At 34.7% G+C, this 24,259-nt stretch overlaps 1 protein-coding gene across 1 annotated transcript in view; it reads right to left on the bottom strand.

The window, feature by feature from the left end:
- LOC145978696 (uncharacterized) overlaps positions 1 to 24,259 on the bottom strand; it is a 68,507-nt gene that overhangs the window by 28,467 nt on the left and 15,781 nt on the right. Inside the window, exons 4-11 of the mRNA XM_083111495.1 lie at positions 18,081 to 18,244; positions 15,629 to 16,341; positions 13,525 to 13,627; positions 11,382 to 11,525; positions 10,102 to 10,266; positions 6,784 to 6,894; positions 6,052 to 6,172; positions 1,861 to 2,022 (exon numbers count right to left, since the gene is read on the bottom strand). Coding sequence (XP_082967621.1) covers positions 1,861 to 2,022; positions 6,052 to 6,172; positions 6,784 to 6,894; positions 10,102 to 10,266; positions 11,382 to 11,525; positions 13,525 to 13,627; positions 15,629 to 16,341; positions 18,081 to 18,244 — 1,683 coding nt within the window. The remainder of the gene's footprint in view (positions 1 to 1,860; positions 2,023 to 6,051; positions 6,173 to 6,783; positions 6,895 to 10,101; positions 10,267 to 11,381; positions 11,526 to 13,524; positions 13,628 to 15,628; positions 16,342 to 18,080; positions 18,245 to 24,259) is intronic.

Genomic DNA, 24,259 nt, shown 5'->3' with positions numbered 1-24,259 from the left:
AGGCAGGTTTGTCCCATGAAAATCACTTACCACTTGCATACAATGTGTATGTATGGTTGCTTCAAACTGAGTTACTTCAGAAAATAAATTCTAAATTGAACAGAAAGCGATATGAATTAACATGCACAAGGTGTGTGTGCCTGTTCTTAAAATGCAATTAAAATAAGTAAGAATGCCTGCAATATAGTTTAGATGATATTGTCTCCTGCTTGATGCCATGTGGAAACTTTTCATAAACAAAACACGAACTGATAATTTCACATAGCATCTTCCTAAAGTAGGTAGCTGGTTTCACAAGGTTCACAAGGATAGTTATCCTCATTCAATTCATGTGTTATATGACTTAAGCAATACACCCATTAGGCATTAACTCTTGTGTATTCTTGTTGCTAATGAGTGCTATGTTACTTGAACGTTGCTGCAGAAGCAAGCTCTGATGCAATAGTCACAATAAAGTCCTAATGACCTCACAGTGGGTAAAACAGATAAGAAATCTTTCATTCCAAGGATGAAAGAGATTAGGTCCACGAAACCAAACTTACAGAAAGAAATGGTCTAGGCCTCCTGCATGCCTCAAATTTCAAATTCATTCAGCATGCTGAAAACCTCCTAGAACCACTACAAACACTAGCATATGTTTTGAGCAAAAGAATGGTGGCAGGTAAAAAGTCACGACATGGTCATTGACCAAGCTTTGCCAACTTGGTGGGCTTTCACAGCTATACCCCCCATACTGTTGTCTGTAGCTAAGGTGGAAAGGCAATAGTGTTATGCCTACTACCCTAAAGATATTCAGGCACACACAATTACAATAGTATAGATTTCGAAGTCAAAAAAGTGGAAGAGCAACCATTAATATTCATTTGTAAATACCTCACTTGATCAAGATACAAATTTCAAATGAATAAACAATACAGAGAAAGATGAATAATAACAATGGGTCAAGTCAAAACTTCCACCTACTTTATATATACAGGGTGAGTCAAAAGTCTGGAAACATACACCTTACATTCTGTAACGAAGGAAGGTATACCTCCAAAACACCTATCTCTGATCACTGGTCAGGTGGGAAACTTTGTCGTACATAATGGCCATGGCCACCATCTTGGCTTCAAGTACAATATTTTAAATGGGAAGGGGGTTATGTGATATGTAAGATTGGAATAATAACATCACAGGAAGTCAGTGGCATAATCAATTTTCATCTGTACTTATTTTTTGCAAGTTATCAATACGCAAAGTTACAAAATGTACAAAACTACTTGCTTTTGCAGTTCACTGATGAAAGAGGAACATATCAAAATCATACTTGTGAATGAAATTACAGTGAAACCTCGATTTTACGTTTTTAAGGAGACCAAACTGAAAAAACTTAAAATGCGGGAAAATGTAATATCAAGGAAAATTTTATAACATTTTTGTCATGTTGGGACCATCAAGATTGAATGCATAAGATGCGAAAATATAAAATCCACGAACATAAAATCGGCATTCCACTGTTATTACCTTATATTTCAACCACCATCACAGAAATAGACCAACTTCCTACAACAGTGTCACTTATTTAATAGGCATATCATGCACAAGTGTAACAAAGGGTGATTTACTATCTAGTGGTTGCCCTAACAGCTAATAATTAGTATTTTGTATTAGCAGTTAACATTTAGTATTTCAGTTTTAAAAACCACAGTACTTGATGGATATCTTACATGCATAACAAGTATAGGCTACTTATAAAAATATCTTATCTGTAATTTTACCAATACTGATTCACACATGTCTTGTCAGCCAACACTGATAGAAGTACAGTAGTGGCTAATCTTGCACATCCAAATAGAATACACGAAAATTACAACTTACCTTTGTGGATTTGTTCAAGGTAGGTTTTCTTCAAAGGCAATGTAAGCTCGCTGACTGTCAATGATCCTCTTTCTGGAATGTTTTCAGGTGACTCATTATTCTTTGCAGTCATTTCGGATGATAATCGCTCAATCTCACTAAGTAAGGCTTTGCGCTTCAGTGCTGCAAGATAAACAATCCAGAAATTTTCAAGATGCTAGTCTCGATATAAAAATGATGACATTATTTTCACATACCCCTCCATTTTCTCTAGTTTCAGAATTCAATACCTTAAATGATTACACCCGGAGTGAAAAAAATCAAACAATATGTCAAGCACATGCTGCATTGCTAGTGCCAGGGGCATGAACTAAATCTTACATTAAACAAAATATTTTTTTTTTTACATTAGATATGCAATATCAATACTGAAGAAATTTTATTTGTTCTGGAATCATATATCCTGCAACAAAATCATGGTACATGATGCACATTGCACAGGGTGTCTACCGAAATAACAAATCCAAAATTCTTGACTTTTTCATGATCTTTCTTTCCTTTTTCTTGACCTTTTCCCCCCTTCTTCTTAACATTTGTATAATCGCCCTAGGTGTAATTGGAAATTAAGAAAACATATATTTTTATTCAATGAAAAACCCCTACCATGAGGCTGGTTAACACTGAAGATGTACTTTAACAAGGGATTTAGACTTGCTTTAATTTTATTAATGAATGCAAAAATTAATGCTTCAAACTTCATTCTGGATGAGGAATGGCCACATTATTTAATTTAATATTTTTACAAAACTTCACACATACAAGAATGTAATTCTTAAGAAACAAAGTGAACAAATATTAACCACAACGCAATACAATTTAAGATTTCAAAAATATTCAGATTTATCAAATCCAAGTACAGGTATGTAACAAAGTAAATTGACTATACTGTAAAAAAAAAATAGCAAAAAATCTTGACCACAAGCATAATTTCTTGACTGGTAGACACCCTGTTGCATCACTGCCATTAAGGTACCCTCCCCATCTTGGCTGTTGTGGAGGTGATGTGATCAGTACTATGCTCTGACCATCTTTATCCCCCAAGCAGGGGTGCCCACAGGGGAGTTTCATGATGTGCCTGCATCATAGGAATTTTTGGGGGGACAAAATGTTATACAAATTCTATATATCTTCACACAAAAAGGGGGGGATCGTATCGTTTGATTGGCTTGTTATTGATTTTTAGTTTTGGTTATTATGTATAGTTTTTCTACCTACCTGCGGCGATAGGATTGAAATGAAACACCACCTCTTATGCTTTTTGAATCGGTTTGAATGGAGGGGGGGGGGGGTATGGTATTCACATTAATACAAGGTTAGTCGAGCAGACAAACTGTGCAGAATAAGGTTGACTAACAATGGCAGTGAGCCTAAAGTATCTAAAGTAAACATATATTGCTTAAGGGTGGATGAGGGACAATTTCGCACCAGTTGTGCATTTATTTCCATATCGTCCGAATGGGCAATACTACCGAGGGGAAAAAAAACTGGTGTCCAATAGAGTATGAATTTCTCGCCATGTTGCAAGTGAAAGTGTTTTTTTAAAGTTGATTATTAAGCTAGATACGATGTTTGAAAAATATGATGAATAAGAACTTTCGGAATCCCATGTATTCCTCATGGGGTATCAACTTTAACTTAAAGTTACGGATAATCAAATTGAAGTTTCGACATTTCCGCCTGCCAATTACTACTTCAGTCTGTCCTTTTTCCGTTGATATATTTTTCTATGCCATCGAAAGTTTCATATTCCCAAGAGAACAAATAAAAGAATACTTCCATAACACCAATGTATTTCTCCTTGCCTCCTACGGCCATCCTGGCAGTGTTGCCAAACCTGATGCACATAAAAGAGCTAAATTTCACCGTAAACTGAGTAAAAATTTTCAAGGAGCTCGATTTACGAAATTGTATAAAGTGCCTCCTGTGGTAATTTTAGATGTCAAATGAGTGGGGGTGTGGGTGAGGGGACACTTATTACCGTTAGCTTTAAAGTGATGGCAATTTTTTCTTAGTTTTCACAGTCTAGATCCGACAGCATCACCCATCTCAATAACCCACCGATGGTCGTATGAAATCGAAAATAAAGTATTCCCAGATAACAATATTACGTCCTCTTCACGTCAGCCAAGGCGCTATGAAGAAAAGTAGCTGGGGATGTAAGAGGGGGTGGGACGATGCAGCCAATATAACAATATTACGTCACATATACTTATGACAGAAGTTGTCTATGTAAGTTGAAGACAGTGATGGATGGCAGGGGTGGGTGTCATATTTCACAGCCAAACAAGTGCTCCAAAAGAGCAAAACTGGCAACAGCTGCCGAAGAGTGAAGGACCCAGGGGAAATTGTCCCTCTCTCCCTTAAATATATCTCTATCATACAGTGACACAACCACAGGGGGTCATTGCCCCCCCCCCCCCCCACCAACCTTCGACTGAAGTCAACTCTAGGGTAGCAAGGGGGAACAAACATTGATGGCCAAGGGCACCTGCAGGGGAGCAACAAGGAGCAATTACCCCTTCGATTTCAAATTTTATGCAAATAAAAATACATTTTGTAAAATTTTGTTGCTTGCTTCGCTTGCATTGTCTGATTTTCTCGTTTTCATCAAGTTCAGAGCTTTAGCTAGGGGCAGCAAGAGTGCCATAGGCGTTCTAAAAAAAGGTTGTAAAAAGAGAATGCCATGGCGTCCAGTGGAATTATTTGCACCCTATTAAATCAATATTGTTTTCAATTGCAAAAATTGGATCTATAAATTTCTTGCGGTCTTCACTCGCATTCTGCTTCTTTTCTGTAATGTAATGTATTTAAATACCGTGTATTGTATATTTGTATTGAATAAGCTTTCAATAGGTACACAGTTTAGTGTTAGCTTGTTGAATATGTATTTTCTATTTTATGTCGCTCCATGTTGCATATGTGTAAAACATATGTTGTGCGTGAAAGTTACACATGTATCTTCGGAATACATTTATCATTCATTTTCTGCCATTCAAAAATACAATTTGTGTGCTTGTTTTCCATCATTAGCTAATGTGAAATTGACAGTTTTGAAAAATGTTTCATATCGTTTGTTCCAAACAAATGCTTTAGCACAGACTTCTACCCTCCTCTTTGAGTAATTTATGAGGATAATAACATCCTTGTTACTACTACTACTGGTAGTAGTGGTAATAATAATAATAAAGCCATTATTAATATTATTATTATTATTGATACATTTATCCTGGTACTTGCCCCATCCCCCAGACAAAATTCGTGGTTCCACCTCTGGTATTTTTTCCGCAAATTTTTTCTGACAAAAATAATTTGAGTAATTAATTCGGCATAAACTGGGGGGCATGCTCTACCTTTTTTTGGGAGGGAATGTATCATGGGCCTTTGGGGGGGATGGGCACCCCTACCCCCCAAGTATCCATTTCATTAGAGACTGAATGAGCTTCCTTATGCATGGAGACATACGAAAAGTTCTCATCTCAGATTCCTTACCCCAGGAATCAAACCTACATCTCCTGTGTGGCATTCAGATGCCATACCAGCTAGACCACCATGGCTCTTAAATGTTGTGTACTTACATACTGAAGACTGAATACCACTGCAGTCGTCAGTACATAAGTACCCCTATTCCTTAACATCATCCCTGATGAAGCCAAATGAACTTAGCAAAATATAGGATAACAAATCTTATGATGTGCCGAGGTGAGTATTACATAAAACATTTAAATTTGTAAAGATGTTTAAGCATAAGTGTGGGGAATAATTTTGAAAAAGAAAAGTCGAACATTTAATCATGAACAGTTTACAGTGTTATCTGCTTAGCTCAGCTCAAAAAAATAAACAATTTACATATAATAATGAAGAACAGAGGAATGGAATTTTTACTTTCGATAGTGTTCATTACTATCATAAGCCTACAAAATTTCAAAGAATTCTTGGCTTCACTATCCAAAGAAGTCCTTTAAAGTTAATAGGTTACTAAAATAAACAAACTAATTGACATTTCATACCAATAAATAAATTTAGTAAGTGAATAAATGTTACATGAAGGTAAAGGTGAGAAAGGAACCTTACAATGACAAAACTGTGGAGCATAGGAGAATCAAAAAATTATTATACTGACAACAAAAAAGAAAAAAGAAAGCTGATACTTACTGGCCAAGAGTAACAATCTTTCTCCTTCCACTTCTTGTGTTGATCCATGGCATGCATTTGATGAGTAGCAGATGTTAATGGCTTTGCTGGTTTGAGAGATAATTGTTTGTTGAACCAATACCTGGAAAGATAAAGTGAACATTTTTTTATTACGTCCCTTCTCTGCCACTTTTGGCTCATCATGATAAGGATGAGCGATGATTAGATTAAATTGATGAAGGGAAACTTCAGAGGCAACATCGAAAGTTTTAAAGTGCTTGGCCAACACGGACTCAGTCAACCCTGGAGTCAAGTGGTTAGCATAAGGTACTATAAAGTCAACGGGTTAATATTAATCAGCTTGAGGGCAAATTCGTGGGTGTTCATCATCAACAAGACTGATTTACTTCAATAGTTCATTTCCTGACTACTTTCTAAAATATGCTTATTTAAGATTATTTTTTTCTTACACATATCAGAACATGTCATACTCAAAGATATAAACAACAGATTTTCCAAAATATTTCAATGTGAATTTTCGTTTTCATCTTTTCACAGCTAAGTATGAAACATTAAAAGAAATGAAAGTGCACTTGATTTTCTAAATAAAGAAGCTGTTTACCTATTAACTTGGGTTAAATACAATGAATGATCGATGTTAAGCATTATTAAAAAGAAAAACTCTATTGTTACTCAATGTACCTTTCAAACTCTCATTACATAATTCTCTGTGTAACATCTTGCATCACATACCTCTTGATGATATGCCTTTATCTTCTTTGCTATATCTTCTGATGACTTCGGCTCTGAATTCCCTTCAGATGGTGACTGCTGAATTTTAGGTTTCAGTGGAGTTGGTATATTCTGCAGAAGTTCAAAAGTCTTCAAATAATTTGTTTAACACAAGAAATACAATGCACATGTACATTTCTGTACCTACTGGATTACTTTCATACAATTTAATTACAGTATTAATTAAAATCATCCTTCTAAACAAAAGTATCTTAAGTCACTTGGTATTACCTTTTCCTCTTACATATCCATCATTTTCTTTATACAAGGTGTTTCATGTTCTTTGGGGTTAGGATAATTTATTACAAGAAGAGTATTGTACTTAAGGAGAGGAGTTACAGTGTGTGCATTTATTTGAATATCGTCGGAATGGGCAATGCTACTGAAATAAAATCCCGATGTGCAAGAGAGTATGAATTTCTCCACATGTGGCAAGTCAAAGTGTTTTATAAAGTTGATTATTAAGCTAGATACGACCTGTAAAAAATATGACTAATGACAATTTTCAGAATCCCATGCATTCTTTATGGAGAAAAAAATGCAACAACTTCAAGTTCAAGTTACAGCTAATCAAATGGAAGTTTCGACTTCTCCACTCGACAGTCAAAGAATCAACCTGTCCTTCCATTTGTATATGTTTCTGTGTGATCCGAAGTTTGATATTCACAAGAGAACAAGTAAAATAAATCTCCCATAAGCATAATGCTAAATTTTCTCGCTCTCTCCCGCAAGCTACCAGCACCAGACCTCCCCCTCCCCACCCTAAGCTGGCCATGCTGAAGGCAGGAGGAGGAGGGAGAAGAGGTGGTCGGTCAACCACTGATGAGAAACACATGTTTGTCCCCTTCAGGAAAGGCATTCCTGCAATGTAAACAGCTCCCAGCTCGAAAGTTGGCTCTAAAATAAGGGTTGAATTCGTGAGTCCAGTATATCAATGATACCCGTGAAGCATGTATGTCAAGTGGAAATCGCCATATATTATAAATTACTAAATTATATTTCAAATGTTGACACATCGGTAGCACATGAAAACACACAGTTTATTTTAGATTAGCAATTTATTACTAATCAATCTATTTAATTAATTGTGGCGATTCTGGCATGATATCAAGATAAAATTGCCACACATTAAAAAAGTATTTCTGAGCAATGAAAATGTACATCTCTTAGTAATCTGTTAGCTCACGAAAGTACACCTTTCATTTTAATTAAGGATACGAATAGTAATCAAGATATTAATTAATTATGCGATTGTGGCTTGATATTAAAATAAAATTGCCACATAAAAGAAAAATATTTTTGAGCAACAAAAATACTATTTTTAGGCCTAAAAAGATATTACAGTATATTTTTGTTGCTCACTAAACCTTCACGGAAAAGGGGAAATGTATTGCCCAAATACATGCACTATGTTTAACACTTATTTGGTTTACCCTTGTTTAACTATTGCAATTATGTTTTACTACAAATTCCCCCTACCCCACCCTCAATGCAATTTTCCGTTTGCGTACAATACATTGGAACATCTCTACTTCCAGAACGATGATTTATTGGTGCTTTTGTTTAAAGGTTTTCTTGTTTTTTTATCTGAACAAATTATTCAAATAATTTTGGGAAACCTTCTGCTTTAGGTTGACAAATAGACAGGTTTTTGTGTATAGAACATTTATTTTGCAGTTACTGAATGTGAATTTCACACTAAACATATGTTTACACCATTTGGAAATAGTTTTACATTACATTTTCTGCTTCAAGCATACCACTATTCTATATTAGTTTCTTCGAGGAATATTTTTTTTATATTCGAACACTGTTACGTGACCTGGTGCTGCTTCCTCTGCAGTCTGCTGTACAGACGTGCACTCCGGTTAAAATACAGTACTGAAGATAGGGTTATGATATAGGATGTTATTAAATGCAAGAACCTACTTTCTTCTACCTTCTTTTATGAAAATAAAAAGTCTTCACATCATGTTTTATTTTGCTATTACAATAATAAGGAATTTTTATAGTCTCTGGTCTTTGTCACTTCTACCCTTTCAGCATGTCATTTTTGTGCAGCCCCTAGACTAGGATGCCCTAGGGGGAAATCCCCTTTGTGTAGGATGGTAGTTTAGGGAAGAAGAGGAAAAACCATACATCTTTGGTGGACAAAATGAATAGCCACTTTGAAGACAGGTTTCTTTTCCCATGTGCGCCTAATAAATGCACACACACATGGCATTTAGATAATTAATAACGTGTGTTTTATGGATATATGTCAGGTGAACTTTAAAGTGAGCGCAAATATGTGTGCGTCACTAGTTAAAGATTTTCACATCTACAGAGAAAATCCAAAACACATTTCCACCTCACTCAAATATTATGTGAATTCAAATTAAATTATATATCAATATCTACAGCTGAATGTGAACGTGGATTCAGTGTCATGAATCTAAACTTTACTGAACAGAGTGAGATTAAATATTTGCTTGGATCATAGAATACATCGATTTTGGTGATACCCCGTTGTTGGCATTTTATTTTCACGAGATATGAGCTCCAATTAGAATTTTAAACCTTAGTTTTAAAAGTTATTGAAACACAAAAATGTTTATAGGGGGTCAAACTACTCAAATGTAGTTCTTAATGCCACTGCCAAATGGGGTATGGGTACAGGAGTCAAAGGCAGAGTTGAAGAACAAAACACACATCAAAATCATTGATTAATTATGACATACAACATACGAAGTAAACAGAACACAGAAATGCATAATAGTCATAGTCTCCTAGGCTTTCCTGCTTACTGTATGATTACAGCTGCCTGATGAATTTGCACTTGAGTAGAGGTGTTACTTATATCCAGTTTTGCCAGCAAGCAGCGTACATTGAAGCAGCATAATAACCAAATGAAGGCAGTATAGATCAGAATCAAATGAAGGCAGTATAGTTCAGAACACGGTCCCTTTTCCTAGAGTATTTAATATGCAATTTCTACTGTAACTACCAATAATACTCAGCATTATTACACTATAGTTTATTCACAACAAATTAAAACTTAACGGTATGGAAACTTGACTGTTACCAAATATCTGACTAATTTTCCACCTTTGATAGATTGAAAGATTCAATAAAAAATGGCAGTCAAATCTTGGTGAATTGCATCATACCTAGGCATAACAGTTCTTGTAAACTAAATCAGCAACATTTGGATAGCACACAAATAATGTACCCCCTTTCAATTACATATTAATGGGAAAATTAATCAAATTTACCAATTTCTAGTACAAAGCTACCTACCTGACTCTGCTGCCTACGGTAGGTACTAAGGGAATGCATTAAAGTAATTTCATTATCTGGCCCATACGATGGAACTTCTGGGCATCTCACAGGTGTGTCAGTGCTTGAATATCCCTCTGAGGTTACAGATGAAGCTTCACTGTTGGTATATGATGCATAAGTTTTCTGTAATGGTGAAAATAAAACTATCTTCAGTAACGCATGCATACAATTTTTTAGAATATAAAAAAGACGTTAAAAAACATTAACATTAAAAACCGTACTTACGTATGCGAGTATGTTGTTCCTATTTTCCTTTCTTTAGAACTAAGTTTCAGGTTCATATAAAAAACTAAGTAGTAAACATGGTACCACGTCGAAATGTAATAAAAGGATTGTGGACAAGGGTTGGTGTGGATACATTTAAGATTATATCCCCCCCTCTAGACGTATTTAAAAAAACTCTTCTTTCTCTAAAATATTGCACAATTACCCCATTTCAATGTTAAGAACGTTAAAAAGACTAAAAACCTGTATGTATCACTATGTACAACTTGCAGGTTCGGCTTTTCCTGCTCAACCCTTGTCCACATGTGTACATTTCGACGTGGTACCATGTTAAGTACCTAGTTTTTTATACGAACCTGAAGGGGATAGTTAGTCCCCGAAACGTAGTTCTAAAGAAAGGAAAATAGGAACAACATACTCGCATACGTAAACAGTTTTTAACGTTAATTTTTTAATGTGTTTCTTATATTCTGGAATTGTGAGTAATACGCACCAAACCTACAAAATGCTAACTATACAATTTTTTGGCAAACATAAACAAACCAGTATCGGCTAAGACCTAGATAAAACAGGATTACAGTAGCTGGATTAAAAGGTATGAAATCACGATCTTTCAATCATGTCAGACAAACAGTCAACCATTACCTCCAGCTACAACAGAATGAAAGTTCTTCCATCCTTGAAGGATAAAGGGCAATCTGAAAATCAGGATGACAAAACAGGTTATGTGTTGTGATTTTGTATGTTTTTAAATATTAAAATACACAGTTGTCAAGAAGAAAATCAAAATTTCCTACAGAATATTCTCACAAAATCATATTTTACACATTTCCACTACAAAAATGTAACTGATAATTTTATTGGTGCAATATTTCTATAAATACTCTAGTTGTGCTCCATAAACATTATTTTCCTCTAAAAAAACTGAAAAACCATTTTTTGACAAACTCACTCATGCACTTAACTTGATTTTCTCTTGTATTCAGCAAGCAAAAACAAGAAGAGACATGTACCTTAAGAGGAGAAATGTCTTCCTTTCTGCTTTTAGGTGGCGTGGGACCATCATCTGACATTGATTCATCTTTTAATGCTTCATTTAAATAATCATCTATTTCACTAAATACAGCAGATTCAGACTCCGAAAGCTGACGAATTACCTGGAAACAGAACAAAGAAAAACATGTTAACTATTGGCTTATTCACTCTTACAACTGAGTTTTCAAACACAATGTAAAATAAGGATTCCACAATGATATAGTCATAACAAGTAACAAGGATAGATCTGATAGCTGGAATCTTAAAAAAAAAATACTTTGGAACTCTCATACGAGGGATAGTCTGAAAAAGAGTTTCCCATATATGTATTTCCAGAAAGTGTGGAGACTTTGGGTTGGTAATATATTGTGGTTGTACATGTATCATCCTTTTTTTTTTTTTGTTGTCTGATGCACGACCTTTTCCTTGCAGAGGGCGCCAGCGTACTGTTGTGTTGAAGACAGGAAGAGTTGAGAAGTGTGTGCCTGGGCAGCATGGAAAACAGAGGTGTGTTGCAATCGTGGACAAAGGAAGAAGTGAGCTGCTGTCCGCTACAAATGGACACATGGAACTTCTGGTACAGAAATTCATAACCGGCTGGTGGAAGTGTATGAGTCTTGCATAATGTCAAAGCAAATGATGCAGCAAATGGCAGGGGAAGTGTGATGGATGTTGCAAGACCCGGGCAGTCGTCGACAGCCACTAGTCTCACTTTTATTTTTTTCCCTGTTCTAAGGAAGGCACTGAGAGGGAAGCATTTCACCACAACAGCAGGAGTGGAAGCTGCCGTAAGCAACTTCATCCACAAACAGGACCCACAGTTTTACGAACAGTTTTTTTTTTAAACTTGAGAAGCAGTATGAAAAGTGCTTGAATCTCACTGAGGACTATGTGAAAAAATGCATCTTTCTGCTCATGTCATGTTCTTTCTCCAGAATAAAACTCTCTGCAGATGGCAGTCTAGGGAAATTTATTTCCTGATATCCCTCATACAAAACCGAACTTAATACTATATATTTTTAGACACTGTTTCATGTAGATAGAGAAATCAAAGCATTGGGAATACAATATAAGCTAATTTGTGCAAATTAATTTAAAATTCTGATAACTGTGTTACAAAAAATCTGATAATTAAGTTACATTATTTTGAACTATTTGTTCACAAATATAGCAAAATCATCATACATATACAGCATCAATGTTTTACTTAATATAGTGTTCTATTTACCAGTTTGTGAGAATGTTTACACTTGCAAACCAATCTCTGTCCTAGTTGTTGACAACATCTGTGCAGACCTTTCAAACAGTAGCTTACACTCCCACATTCATACTGAAGTTTCATAATTTCCTTCAGTGCATCATAAATATCACTGTTGAAGCTTTCAGTTTTTATCATCTTGCAGAGTGGTTGTACCATGAAAAATACATAATACTTATTTCTGGCACAGCATGTAAGATTGATTCTCTGCTGACTCGATACATATGACTGGCAACCAGTTCCTATTTTTTTTCTCCCAACTGTTTATATTTGATGAACACGTGCAAAAGGATAGCGTAAGAAAGAAGAAAGTTGTCTGCTTCATTATGAAAGTTTTGTTGCAGTCATGTCCTCAATTAATTTACTTGAAGAGGGTGCAAAGAATCTCGTTCTACATGCTACTAGCTGGCCCCCGTGGCAGAGTGGTTAGCACATCACGCTACAATACCAGGGGTCTTGGGTTCGAATTCCATGTATGGGCATGGATGTTTGTTAGTGTCCATTCACCTATTTCATCATGTCATCATTCATCCCCATCTTCGCAAATTAGCCAAAAGTGGCACAAGAAGCGAAGTAAAATAAAGCATGCTACTACTACATCAAAGCTGAAGCTATGTCAAAAAGCTGTAAGGTGAACATAAAAACAAAAAAGAGAATACAATATTTTGAACAGCTGTTGCAATTGCCAAATATGTAACGTCGATGGAATCATTATTTCACAAGATTTTTTTTTTAATGGATTTGGATTATTGAAAATCTTGCTTGGGAGTTTTCCTATATTATATATAATAAATTTGGACCTTCTGAATTCTACGTAAGACATACATCTTAAATCTTCAGTTTAAAAAAACAAAATCACTTACTGGGTTATTCTTTTCAGAATTAGTGCCCTGCAAATTTTCAGAACATTCCATTTCGTCCTGGTTTGTGGTGAGATCTCCAAAATCACACTCCATCTCCTGCAAACTAAGTTTAAGAAAAATATATTTAAGACCTCTCATTTAATCACTTATGAGATAATATTCAGATAACAATGTTAAATCATTTAGATTAATAGATTAGGTACTTAAAATTCCTCTATAATCATAAACATTTTTAAAAAATATAAACATTTGCCGTTACATGTGGTCACAGACTGATGTAAAATACACCAATATAACCATTGATGCTTGCCAATATGTAGTTGTACAGTAATTCTCTTCCATATTAAAAATAAGAAATTTTCAGTTCTGACAATTTGTTTAAAATGCTAAACTGCAACTATAAATCGTGCCTTAAAAAAATCCCAGCACAATTGTTGCTGTGTGATATCTCTCTGTTGCTGATAGAACTACTGAGTATGAACCTTCCTTTACCTCCTATGAACATTTCATTGTGTAGGACTCTTTCAGAGTGAGCAGCGATGTATGTGCACTCTTTCTTTTCTTGTCATATTTGTCAAAATGGAACAAACAGCCACAATCAAATTTTGAAACAAGTGATGTAAAATTGCATTTTGAAAGGACTCCTTTGGCAAGGTCGTTTGAGAGGTATGCAAGTTTTTAAAAGGTTGGGAGTCACTGGAAGATGATTTGAGAGAGGGATCAACCTTCACAAGCACGACAGAGGAGAATGCCCAATGTGTTGTTGCTCCACTACCTCCACATGCCCATGGAAGCTTCTGGGAGGCAGAGGTGCAGGTTGTGTGCAGAGAAAAAACATAAGAAAAATAACTATTATGTTGCCCAGAATGCAATGTAAACTTCTGCGCACTCTGCTTCCGAAAATACCATTCCCGCTAGGAGGGGGGGGGGGGGGGCTGGAAGTGACCCTACACGGCAGCCAGGCGGGGTCAAGGTAAGATGAAAATTAATTTTTTGTAGCTTATATTTTTTTTTGCTTCACATTGGAAAATATTTTTTTTCTTGGAAAGTGTCTTATTTGCGTGATTTTTTGTACGATAATGCCAAACATATCAGCCAATGTGCAGGTACAATTTTGAACATTTATGTCCTAGTGCTGCCGAATGGCGGGCCCCCGATTTTCAAATTTGGTAAAAAAAATTAATATTTTCTTTCTTCTTCTTCTAACCGATAACAGAAAAATTTGTTTTTTATGTCATAGGTTTGTAGCCCCATGCGTACTGAACAAAATGAGCTATAATTTGTAACTCCCGTGTTCTTACTTCCAGAGTTAAAAAAATTAACGTACGTGTGGCGAATTTCAAATTTCCCACTGAAAAAAACTGGTGATTTGCATTGGAAAATATTTTTTTTCTCAAAGTATCTTGAATATTTACGTGATTTTTTGTACGATAATACCAAACATATCAGGCAATGTGCAGGTACAATTTTACACATTTACGTCACGGTGGTGCCGAATGGGGGGCCCGTGATTTTCAAATTTGGTAAAAAAAATTTCAATTTTTCTTTCTTCTTCTTCTAACTGATAACGAAAAATTTGTTTTTTATGTCATAGGCTTATAGCCCCATGTGTACTGAATAAAACGAGCTATAATTTGTAACTCTAGTGTTCTTAGTTCCAGAGATATAAAAATTTATGTAAAAGCATGCGGAAATTTAAAATTCCTGCTGAAAATGCCTTGGTCGTTCGTGTGTTTCCCGGTAAAACTTGCTTCGTCGTTTAAGGGTTAAGAGCATGCCCAGTACTGCTGATACTTTGAACCAATTGGATTTGAACAATGGCAAGATGTGATTTTTCTACAGAAGAGAGAAATACAGTAGTATGTCGAGATTACATTTTTCTGGGAACCAAGATGAAAAAACATAAAATGCAAGAAAATGTAAAATCTGGGAAAAGTATTCCATTTTTTCTATTTGGACTGTAAAAATCAAATGTAAAAATTCAGGGTTCCATCGTATCTGTAATGCTAACAAACAAAGGCACTTAAAAATTCATTTGAAATTGTTTCGATAACATTTTTCCTTACAAAAACTAGCAAAAAAAGAAGAAATTGTCAGTGGTTACCTTTCAGTGTCTTCAGTCCCTGTAGATATCTTCCTCCCCTGGTGCTTAGCAAATATCTGCTCTTTTGTAGGTGATGTTTCCTCTTTAGGCAACAAAGGATAGAGGCGACCCTTTGAAGGAGATTCCTGCCCTGGCAAAGGTGAAGTTTCACATGTCGAAGAATCCAATTCTGCTGTTGAAGGAAGTAGTTCCAATGCTCTGGCTCTAATCATACTTGAGGTTGTCATTTTCTTTGGTGAGTTCTTTGGCTGGGAGTTTGACTGAGAAACTTTCATTTTGTTGGTTGGTACCAAATTTGAAATCCTGCCTTTTCTGGGAGATGAATTCTTTGCATCATCTTGCGCTCTAGGTGATGCTGATGATGCTGAATGTGTTACTGATTTATTTGATTGGTTCGTGCTTCTTAATGGAAAATTTCTAGAAGGAGAATTGGTTACATTTCCAGCTGCTATTGTTGTCTCCCCTTTCAGCTCAAGTTTGACTTCACTTCTGCAAACAGGTGGGTTTTCAGATTGAATTTTATCCTTTCTTGTTGTGAAAGTTTTTTGAGGGGATGCTGTCAAAGTTTTGTTTGATACAGGCTGAGAAGATGCTGCAACCTTATTTACAGCAACTTCATTGGATTTCCAAGGTGATGTAGTGTTCTGGTTCTTGATGGCGTTACTACGGACTGGACTTCCAATATTTTGCACTTTTGTAGGAGGAGATACTGTCTGTGAATTAAGAGAAATAAAAGCAATTTTACTTATTCATTTCTTTGGCGTGTATGTGTGTCTCCTTCCTCTCCAAGAGCGCCAATGGGCATCTCCATGATACTCACATCATAAAATTTAAGGATGGGACAGATTAATCAGTACTCTATCAGTATCGGCCGATATAGGCATATGGTGTATTGGTAAAATTACTGATTATTCTGCTGATCCAAATATATCTTATAATTTAGTGCAAAATTCTGTCATTTTGTTGTAATTTTTATGAATAATCTCCATGCCCTACTTTTTGAAAAAGTAAATGTCTAAATATACAACTTCTTTTGCACTGCAGTAATCTGGAAACCAACATTTAACATGGAAGTCAATGAACCATTCAGGTTCTTCAAGGAGCATATGGAACTTTATATCTGATCGGTAGAATATCAGTTATCAGCATGGGTAAATTTTATATCAGTACTTTATTATCAGCTAAAATATAATATTGGCCCATCCTTATAAAATTTACTACTTGAATACTGTAAAACTTGAATAAATTCAATATTCAGATGAATATATAGGATTTATTCCAATTTAATAGTATTATTCAATGTAAATTCTCAAAGTTAAAAACTACCTTGTGGTACAGTGATTAAACAAAAAATTACTTCACAACCTGAAACTTAGTTCAACTTCCTTAATACAATGCAGCTCCCAAGAAACTACTAATTTACACATATGCTACATTAAGAATACTTTAGAAAATTCTACTGGTCTAATTTTATACATCAGAAAAGAAATGTCTAGTGACTAGGATGACTTTCTAAATATACACAGTTGAACCAAGATTGTACATTTCCTGCACAAGTTCTGCAGCCAGGGATCCTTGAAAAAACGTACAAATCAAGATTTCACTATGTAATAACCAAATGGCATTTTGGAAGTAAGTCATGGTATTTCTTGTTGTGAATAATTGAAGAGTGAAAATATGTAACAGGCAAAGTGTCGCCTGTACATAACTAATTTCGAAATTGAGATTTTTATACAGTGTGTTTCAAAAGTAACCCACATAAACTAGCATGCAAAATTATGACATGATTTTTAACTTAAATGTATAGCCAATATTTAGTCACATGTTGCTGTGTCTGCTGACAAAATTTTGACACATTAGTGTTGTCAGCTAAGGTGGTATGCCCCTAAAATGACACTTTTCACTTAACCCATATACATAATCGCCATACACAAATCCATCCAATGCTGCACATGACCAACACTGGTTGCAAATGGCAGGTTGACATGGCATTTAGTCATCAGATGTATAATTATGACCCTTCGATTAATTTCTTGTATATTTATCACACCGAAAAGTGGCATTCTGGAAAAAAAAATAACGCTGTCTTCTGCCAGTTTTTAATTAATATAATTTTCTGTATGGCATATACTGATATTGTTAATCACTAAAAAAAAATGCATCAATGAATGAGGCTTTATAATGCAAAAAACCCAGTGTAAATATCTCTTACGGTTTTCATGATATGAATTTTCAAAATTTGGGTTGTGAATTTTGAAATGCTCAGTATTTTCCCTCATAAACTATGAACAAATTAGGGTGTTTCCTGGGACTGAAATTGTCTTTTTAAAATTTCTGACAAAGAAAGGTAAGTTTCTCTTTAAGCCTACATTGAAGAAAATTTTGTTTTCCCAACATTTTGTTCTTTCACTTAGTCTATTATATATTTCCACTCTTCAATTGTAATACTTACCTTTTGGCTGCTGCTAAAATCTTCCCATTGGTTTATCCTCGAAGCAAGTGCTTTGAACTTGGCAATCCTCTCGGGTGGTTGTGGTTTGGAAGGACCAAACTCTAAATCTTCCAGTTTGGCATGTTTCGCAGGAACAAAATCATCATCTAGCAGATGGCTCTCTGCTACGGAAAGTGTAAAAATTTATAAAACAGAACATACAGTTTTCTGGAGCTTGGGCAAAACATGTTGCTTATCCTCTCACTTCTCTCTCTTCCATACTTTAGGCATTTCAATATCTCAACTAGAGGTGAGCCAATAAACTACGACAAACTTACTTCTCACACTGACACCAATTTATTTATTTATTTATTTGCCTTCTACAGAGAAAGGATATCTCCAATTACAGAGGCATTAATATAACATAAATAATGTGAATATGAATATAAATGAGATTAAATAACATGCATACATATTACATAGTTATTAAATATAACATAAGTACACTTATATAACGTAGAGTAATGACATGCTCGCGTGCGCGCGCACACACACACACACACATACACATCTACATATACATACACACATACAAACATATACACAACACACATAAATTATTCATATATCCACAACCAATATTATCACCTTTCTCATGATCTGTACAGAATAAATATGACCATAATAGGATAGAAACAACAATGAAATAAATACATACACATATTAATGGGCACATATCCTTAAGCTTATCTACATACATATATTTAGATTATATATACACACACACACACATTTATGTGGATATAGGGATACATATAGAACATATTCTACAATAATTAATAAATACAATAAATAATCAACCATTTGTGAAAGAATCTGTTAAGTGTGGCTTTTATAGCATTTTTATATTCCAAAACGTTAAGATTAAAGTCAATATTTGGATTTGTGGATGTTATTCTATTATACATACTACTCATTCTAATTAATGGTGATTGTTTGTACTTTTCAGTTTTAGGGATATTATATAGCAATAAATTTCTTTTTCTTAAATTACATGTGCTAGCATTGAAACATATTTGGTGAAGAAACTCTCTATTATCCAAAAATCCAGTTATAATTTTATAAAGAAATATCTGTTGTCCTAATTCTCTTCTATTGATGAGTGTCAAAAATGAGAATTCCTTCAGTAAAAGGACATATGAAACTCTGTTTGAGTATGCAGACATGTTGTACCTCTTGTAATATAGGTATCTCAAAAACTTTTTTTGCACTTGTTCTATTTGTTTTATGTGGGTTTTGTAAAGTGGCGACCAAACAATAGATGTATATTCTAGTTTGCTTCTAACTAAGGCACTATACAGAAGCTTAATAGAAGTAGTACTGCTAAAATTGAGACAATTTCTTATTAGTAAACTCAAAGATCTATACGCGTTATTTATTATATGAGATATATGTTCATGAAACTCTAGTTTACAATCAATTACTACTCCCAGATCTTTAATACTTTTCACTTGTTTCAGTTTTTCCTGATTAATGAAGTACTCATAATGTGTGGTATGTTCTGTACTTGATATTATCATAAAACAGCATTTCTTGATATTGAGTCCAAGATTACTTTTAACACTCCACTCAAATAAGCTGTTTAAATCTGTTTGTAGTTTCATAACATCCTGGGGCCTGTTAATTTGTTTATATAACTTTACATCATCAGCATACATTAAACAATATGAATGTTTAACATGTAACGGTAAATCATTTATGAAAAAAATGAAAAACAATGGTCCTAAGTTGGATCCTTGAGGTACCCCTGGCTATGCAGTATACATATATGATTTAGCATTTTTATATGTTACATACTGTTTCCTATGATTCAAATACGACTCAATAAGAGATAAAAAATTATGTGTCAACCCAAAGCTTGAAAGTTTTTTTAACAAGACATCATGATTAATTTTATCAAATGCCTTGGAGAAATCAGTGTAAATTACATGCATACTTGAACGATCATGCAGTATGTTGTGTGCATATTGGACAAAATTAATTCGATTCATTGTTGTCGATCTACCAGTAAAAAATCCATGTTGACTTTCACTTATAAAACTCTTTACATGATTCAATATTCGCATATATATAATATGTTCAAATACTTTTGCTGGTGCACATAAAATTGCAATGGGTCTATAATTTTCTATATTTCTAGAATCTCCTGTTTTTAAAATGGGGCAGACTTGCGTTAATTTCCATAGATTAGGGAAGTATTGATTTTTTATTATTAAATTGAATATTGAACACGAAGGTTTTTCTAATATTTCTGCACATTCTTTTAATACGTAAGGAGGGATTCCATCCGGCCCAGTTGATTTTTTTGGTTTCAATTTTTTTATGGCTTCAAAATATTCTTTAGATGTTATTGTCCTAATTGACTTCCGTTTTAGAATATTCTGATGGATTATAAACACCAGTACTATCTACATACACTGATTTAAAATAGGACGCAAAGCCATTAACAATATGTTGACTCGTTTCAAGTAATTTATTTCCAAAGACCATTGTAGGATTATAATTGGTTTTCTTGCCCCTTTTACTTTGCACAAATTCCCAGAATTCTTTAGTATCTTTTTGTATATTTTGTTCTATTTCTTTGATGTAGATTTTGTATGCTTTATCTATCAATATTTTAGTTATTTTTCTAAGCTTTTTATATTCTACCTCACTATTTACTAGGGATGGGATCGATTAATCGGTACTCTATCGGTATCGGCCGATATAGGCATATCGGTTTATCGGTAAAATTGCCGATTATTTTACCGATCCGATATATCGATAAATATCTTATAATTTAGTGCAAAATTCTGCCATTTTGTTGTAATTTTTATGGATAATTGCCATGCCCAACTTCTTTTGCATTGCAATCAGCTCGAAATACACATTTATTACGGAGATCAATGAAAATTTCAGGGCCTTCAAGGACCATTTCTAATTTTATATCGGATCGGTAGAATATCGGTTATCGGTATCGGTAAATTTTATATCGGTACTGTATCGGTATCGGCCAAAATTTCATATCGTCCCATCCCTACTATTTACACTATCTTTCTTTCGTTTTCTATGATATTCTTTTAGTTTTAATTTATTAATAATTTCTACGGTAAACCATCGTGGATATTTGCTGTGCATATTAGTTTTCTTATATGGAACAGTATCATCAAATACCTTATTAATTACATTATAAAAATAAGTTATGGCCTCTTCTACATTACCACTCACGACCGGATCAAGAAAGTGTGGGGCGTTGCCCCCACACCCCCTATACGCCTTCATGGCGTGGTGCTATGCACAGGGGAGCACTTTACTTCTTTTTTTTTTAGGACCCCATCATGTAACCATGTTTCTGTTAAGACAATAATATCATATCTACTTGCTATATTATTTACATAAAACTCATAAGTTTTTGTATTGAGAACCCTCACATTTTGATAGTAAACCAATGCCAATATGTATTTGAATACTTTAAAATTGTTCAAAATACTGTATTTATAAATATTATTACAAGTAGTGTTGAAGTGATACCACTTTGAACAGATACTCTTAACAATTCCTACCAATACCAATACGGATGCTTGAAAATTGTAACAAAACTTGTTCAAAATACAGATTAATATTAGTGGATGAGAATTCCATTCAAACCAATTTATCAGAGTTTTTCCTTCAAAATTATCAACAATTAAATCAGAATACTAAAATACCCTAATGAAATGGCAATTTTTTTTTCTGCACATGTGCCAGGTGTCCCAGAAGTAAGGGCACACACTGGAATAAGGATCTTGAGTTTTAGTGTTGTGCAATATGTTTCATTGAAGTTGTTGTTTGTTGTAGTACTGCAGTGTGCTGACAAATCATTTGAGCAACAGGAAGTAAACAAATTGCAAACTTGTTGAACCCTACTTTTTTCAAGGAACAGTAACAGGAGAAAGTTATGTGGAGAGGCTTGATACAGACTTCCTCCCATGTATTGCTAATTGGGAAAACATTAATGATGTGTGGTTCCAACACAACAAGGCACCACCGCACTACAACATCCTAGCACTCAATTGGCTGAATGAACATTTCCCTGATTGTTGGATTGGAAGATGAGGGGTGACTGAATACCACCCTCACTCTCCCGATCTTACGCCTCCAGACTTTTACCTGTGGGGTGTTCTGAAGAATGAGGTGTATTCCAAGAAGTCACTTATGTTTGATGAACTGAAATGTAACATCGCACAACCATGTGCAAACATTTCCGTGACTGTGTACCATTTCCGTGACTCTATGTACCTAAGTGTCCTTATCAGTTAACCACAGAGCTATCTAATGTCTGGAAAATAATTGTGTGATATTTGAACACTCGCTATGAACTATGTACTACTCTCTTACTCTCTCGATGTGGTGTACTAATCATACTGTCCCTTCAAACTATTTCCATTTCTATTTCTATTCGTACAATAAATGTAGATAAATAGATCATACACAGTTGCCCCCTGGAACACCCGTATTTGTGACAAATAAATGAAAACTTGGAATTTTGCATAATTTTCAGGTTAATTACACTCCACAAAAGTGTTCTGTGGCATTTTTGCAGACCCCACAAAATACTAAAATGACAGGAAAATATCAGCTGGTATCAGTAAACAAAACTAACCAATATTTTCCGATACCTAGAGGCACATATTTTTGGTAAATAAAACAGCAAAATTTCGGCACAAAAACGGAGTCAATTTCGGGTTCAAAAGTGGTAAATAAAATAAAATATCTGTATTATAGCGGTGAAAAATTGGATGAAAAGTGGTATATAAAAAGACATTTTGGTTTCAAAATTGTGAATATAATCCTAATTTGATTTAAAAACTACACTTATTCCACAGAATTAACATTTCACTTCTAATAGCACATTTATTTAGTTATCAGAGTACAGTAGAGCGTCGATTATCCGAACGTCGGTCAACCGAACGACCGCTTAACCGAACTGTGTACTCGCTCGCACCTGTTACTCTCCCACCCTACCGTCCATCATCCCCCTCACTCCCAAACCAAGTTTCCCACAGTAGTCGCCGCACTGAGCCACCGCTGGCGGAACATTGCTTCTAATGGGGCCTTCATAAGGCGCTGCTGACCGGCCAAGCCGCCAGTCGCTGTGTTTCAACAATCAGCACACTTCTGTCGGTGTATGTATTGTTCATGCAAAATGCGTATGTAATATGTACATATTTTTGTTTAATAAACTGTACCACATACTATATATTCCTACTAAAGTTGCCTTTGTACGTTACTTTGTAATACTTAAAGAGATGCCTGTTTTTATGAATAAATTTACTGTACAGTACTTCTTTTTGGCAAATAAACATGTGCAGTTCGATTATCCGAACAAACCAGTTTTCCGAACACCCATGTCCCCCAATTACTTCGGATAATCGACGCTCTACTGTATAAGTTTATTTCTGTGTAAAGAAACATTTTTGCTTCTCCAATATTAACAGCAGAATTAATAACTTTTCTGGGAATTACATAACTCTCAGGATAATTCAGACCTCAGAAGGTGTCGCGTCGGTGAATAAACCCTGAATTTCGTGTTTTAGAGTTAATTTCGTTTTTTGCAGTTCATTTCACATTATTTCGTGACAAAACATGGTCACAAAATGCATCACACACCTTTCAAACACATGAAAAATTAAAACTACAATGTTTTTTTCAAATTTCGTTGTTTTGTCAAAAACAAAATATGCATGCCCCTACCGATACCGATATATCGGCATCGGATCAGCCTTGTATGCAAGTACTCCATTTGAACTACCAGATTTTCATTTTAAAATGTTCATAAGTTGACATATGAGCAAACAATATTACAAATAAGAACTTTCCTCGCTTTAGTGGCTCAACATTTCTATCTATTACACATACACCTTTTTCAAGATCTAATAATATCGTGAAATCCTATGTCAGCTACAAAATATATAATTGGAAACTTAGCAACTAAGGTTCAGGACAGTAAGTTTTTGAAAGCAGCCAGTAAACAATTTCTAAATCACTGTTGCATTTTTCATAAATCTATCTCTATTATAAGAATATTATATAAATTCATACCTGATAATACACTGATATTATTATGTATTTGGGTACTAGTATTGTCTATAAGCTTACACACAAGAAAAATTACATAAGAT

This window comes from Lepisma saccharinum, chromosome 1, assembly GCF_977018435.1.
Source record: "Lepisma saccharinum chromosome 1, izLepSacc3.1, whole genome shotgun sequence".
Lineage (NCBI taxonomy): Eukaryota > Metazoa > Arthropoda > Insecta > Zygentoma > Lepismatidae > Lepisma > Lepisma saccharinum.
Note: the sequence above shows the minus strand (reverse complement) of the source record. Positions and strands in the feature narration are given on the sequence as shown.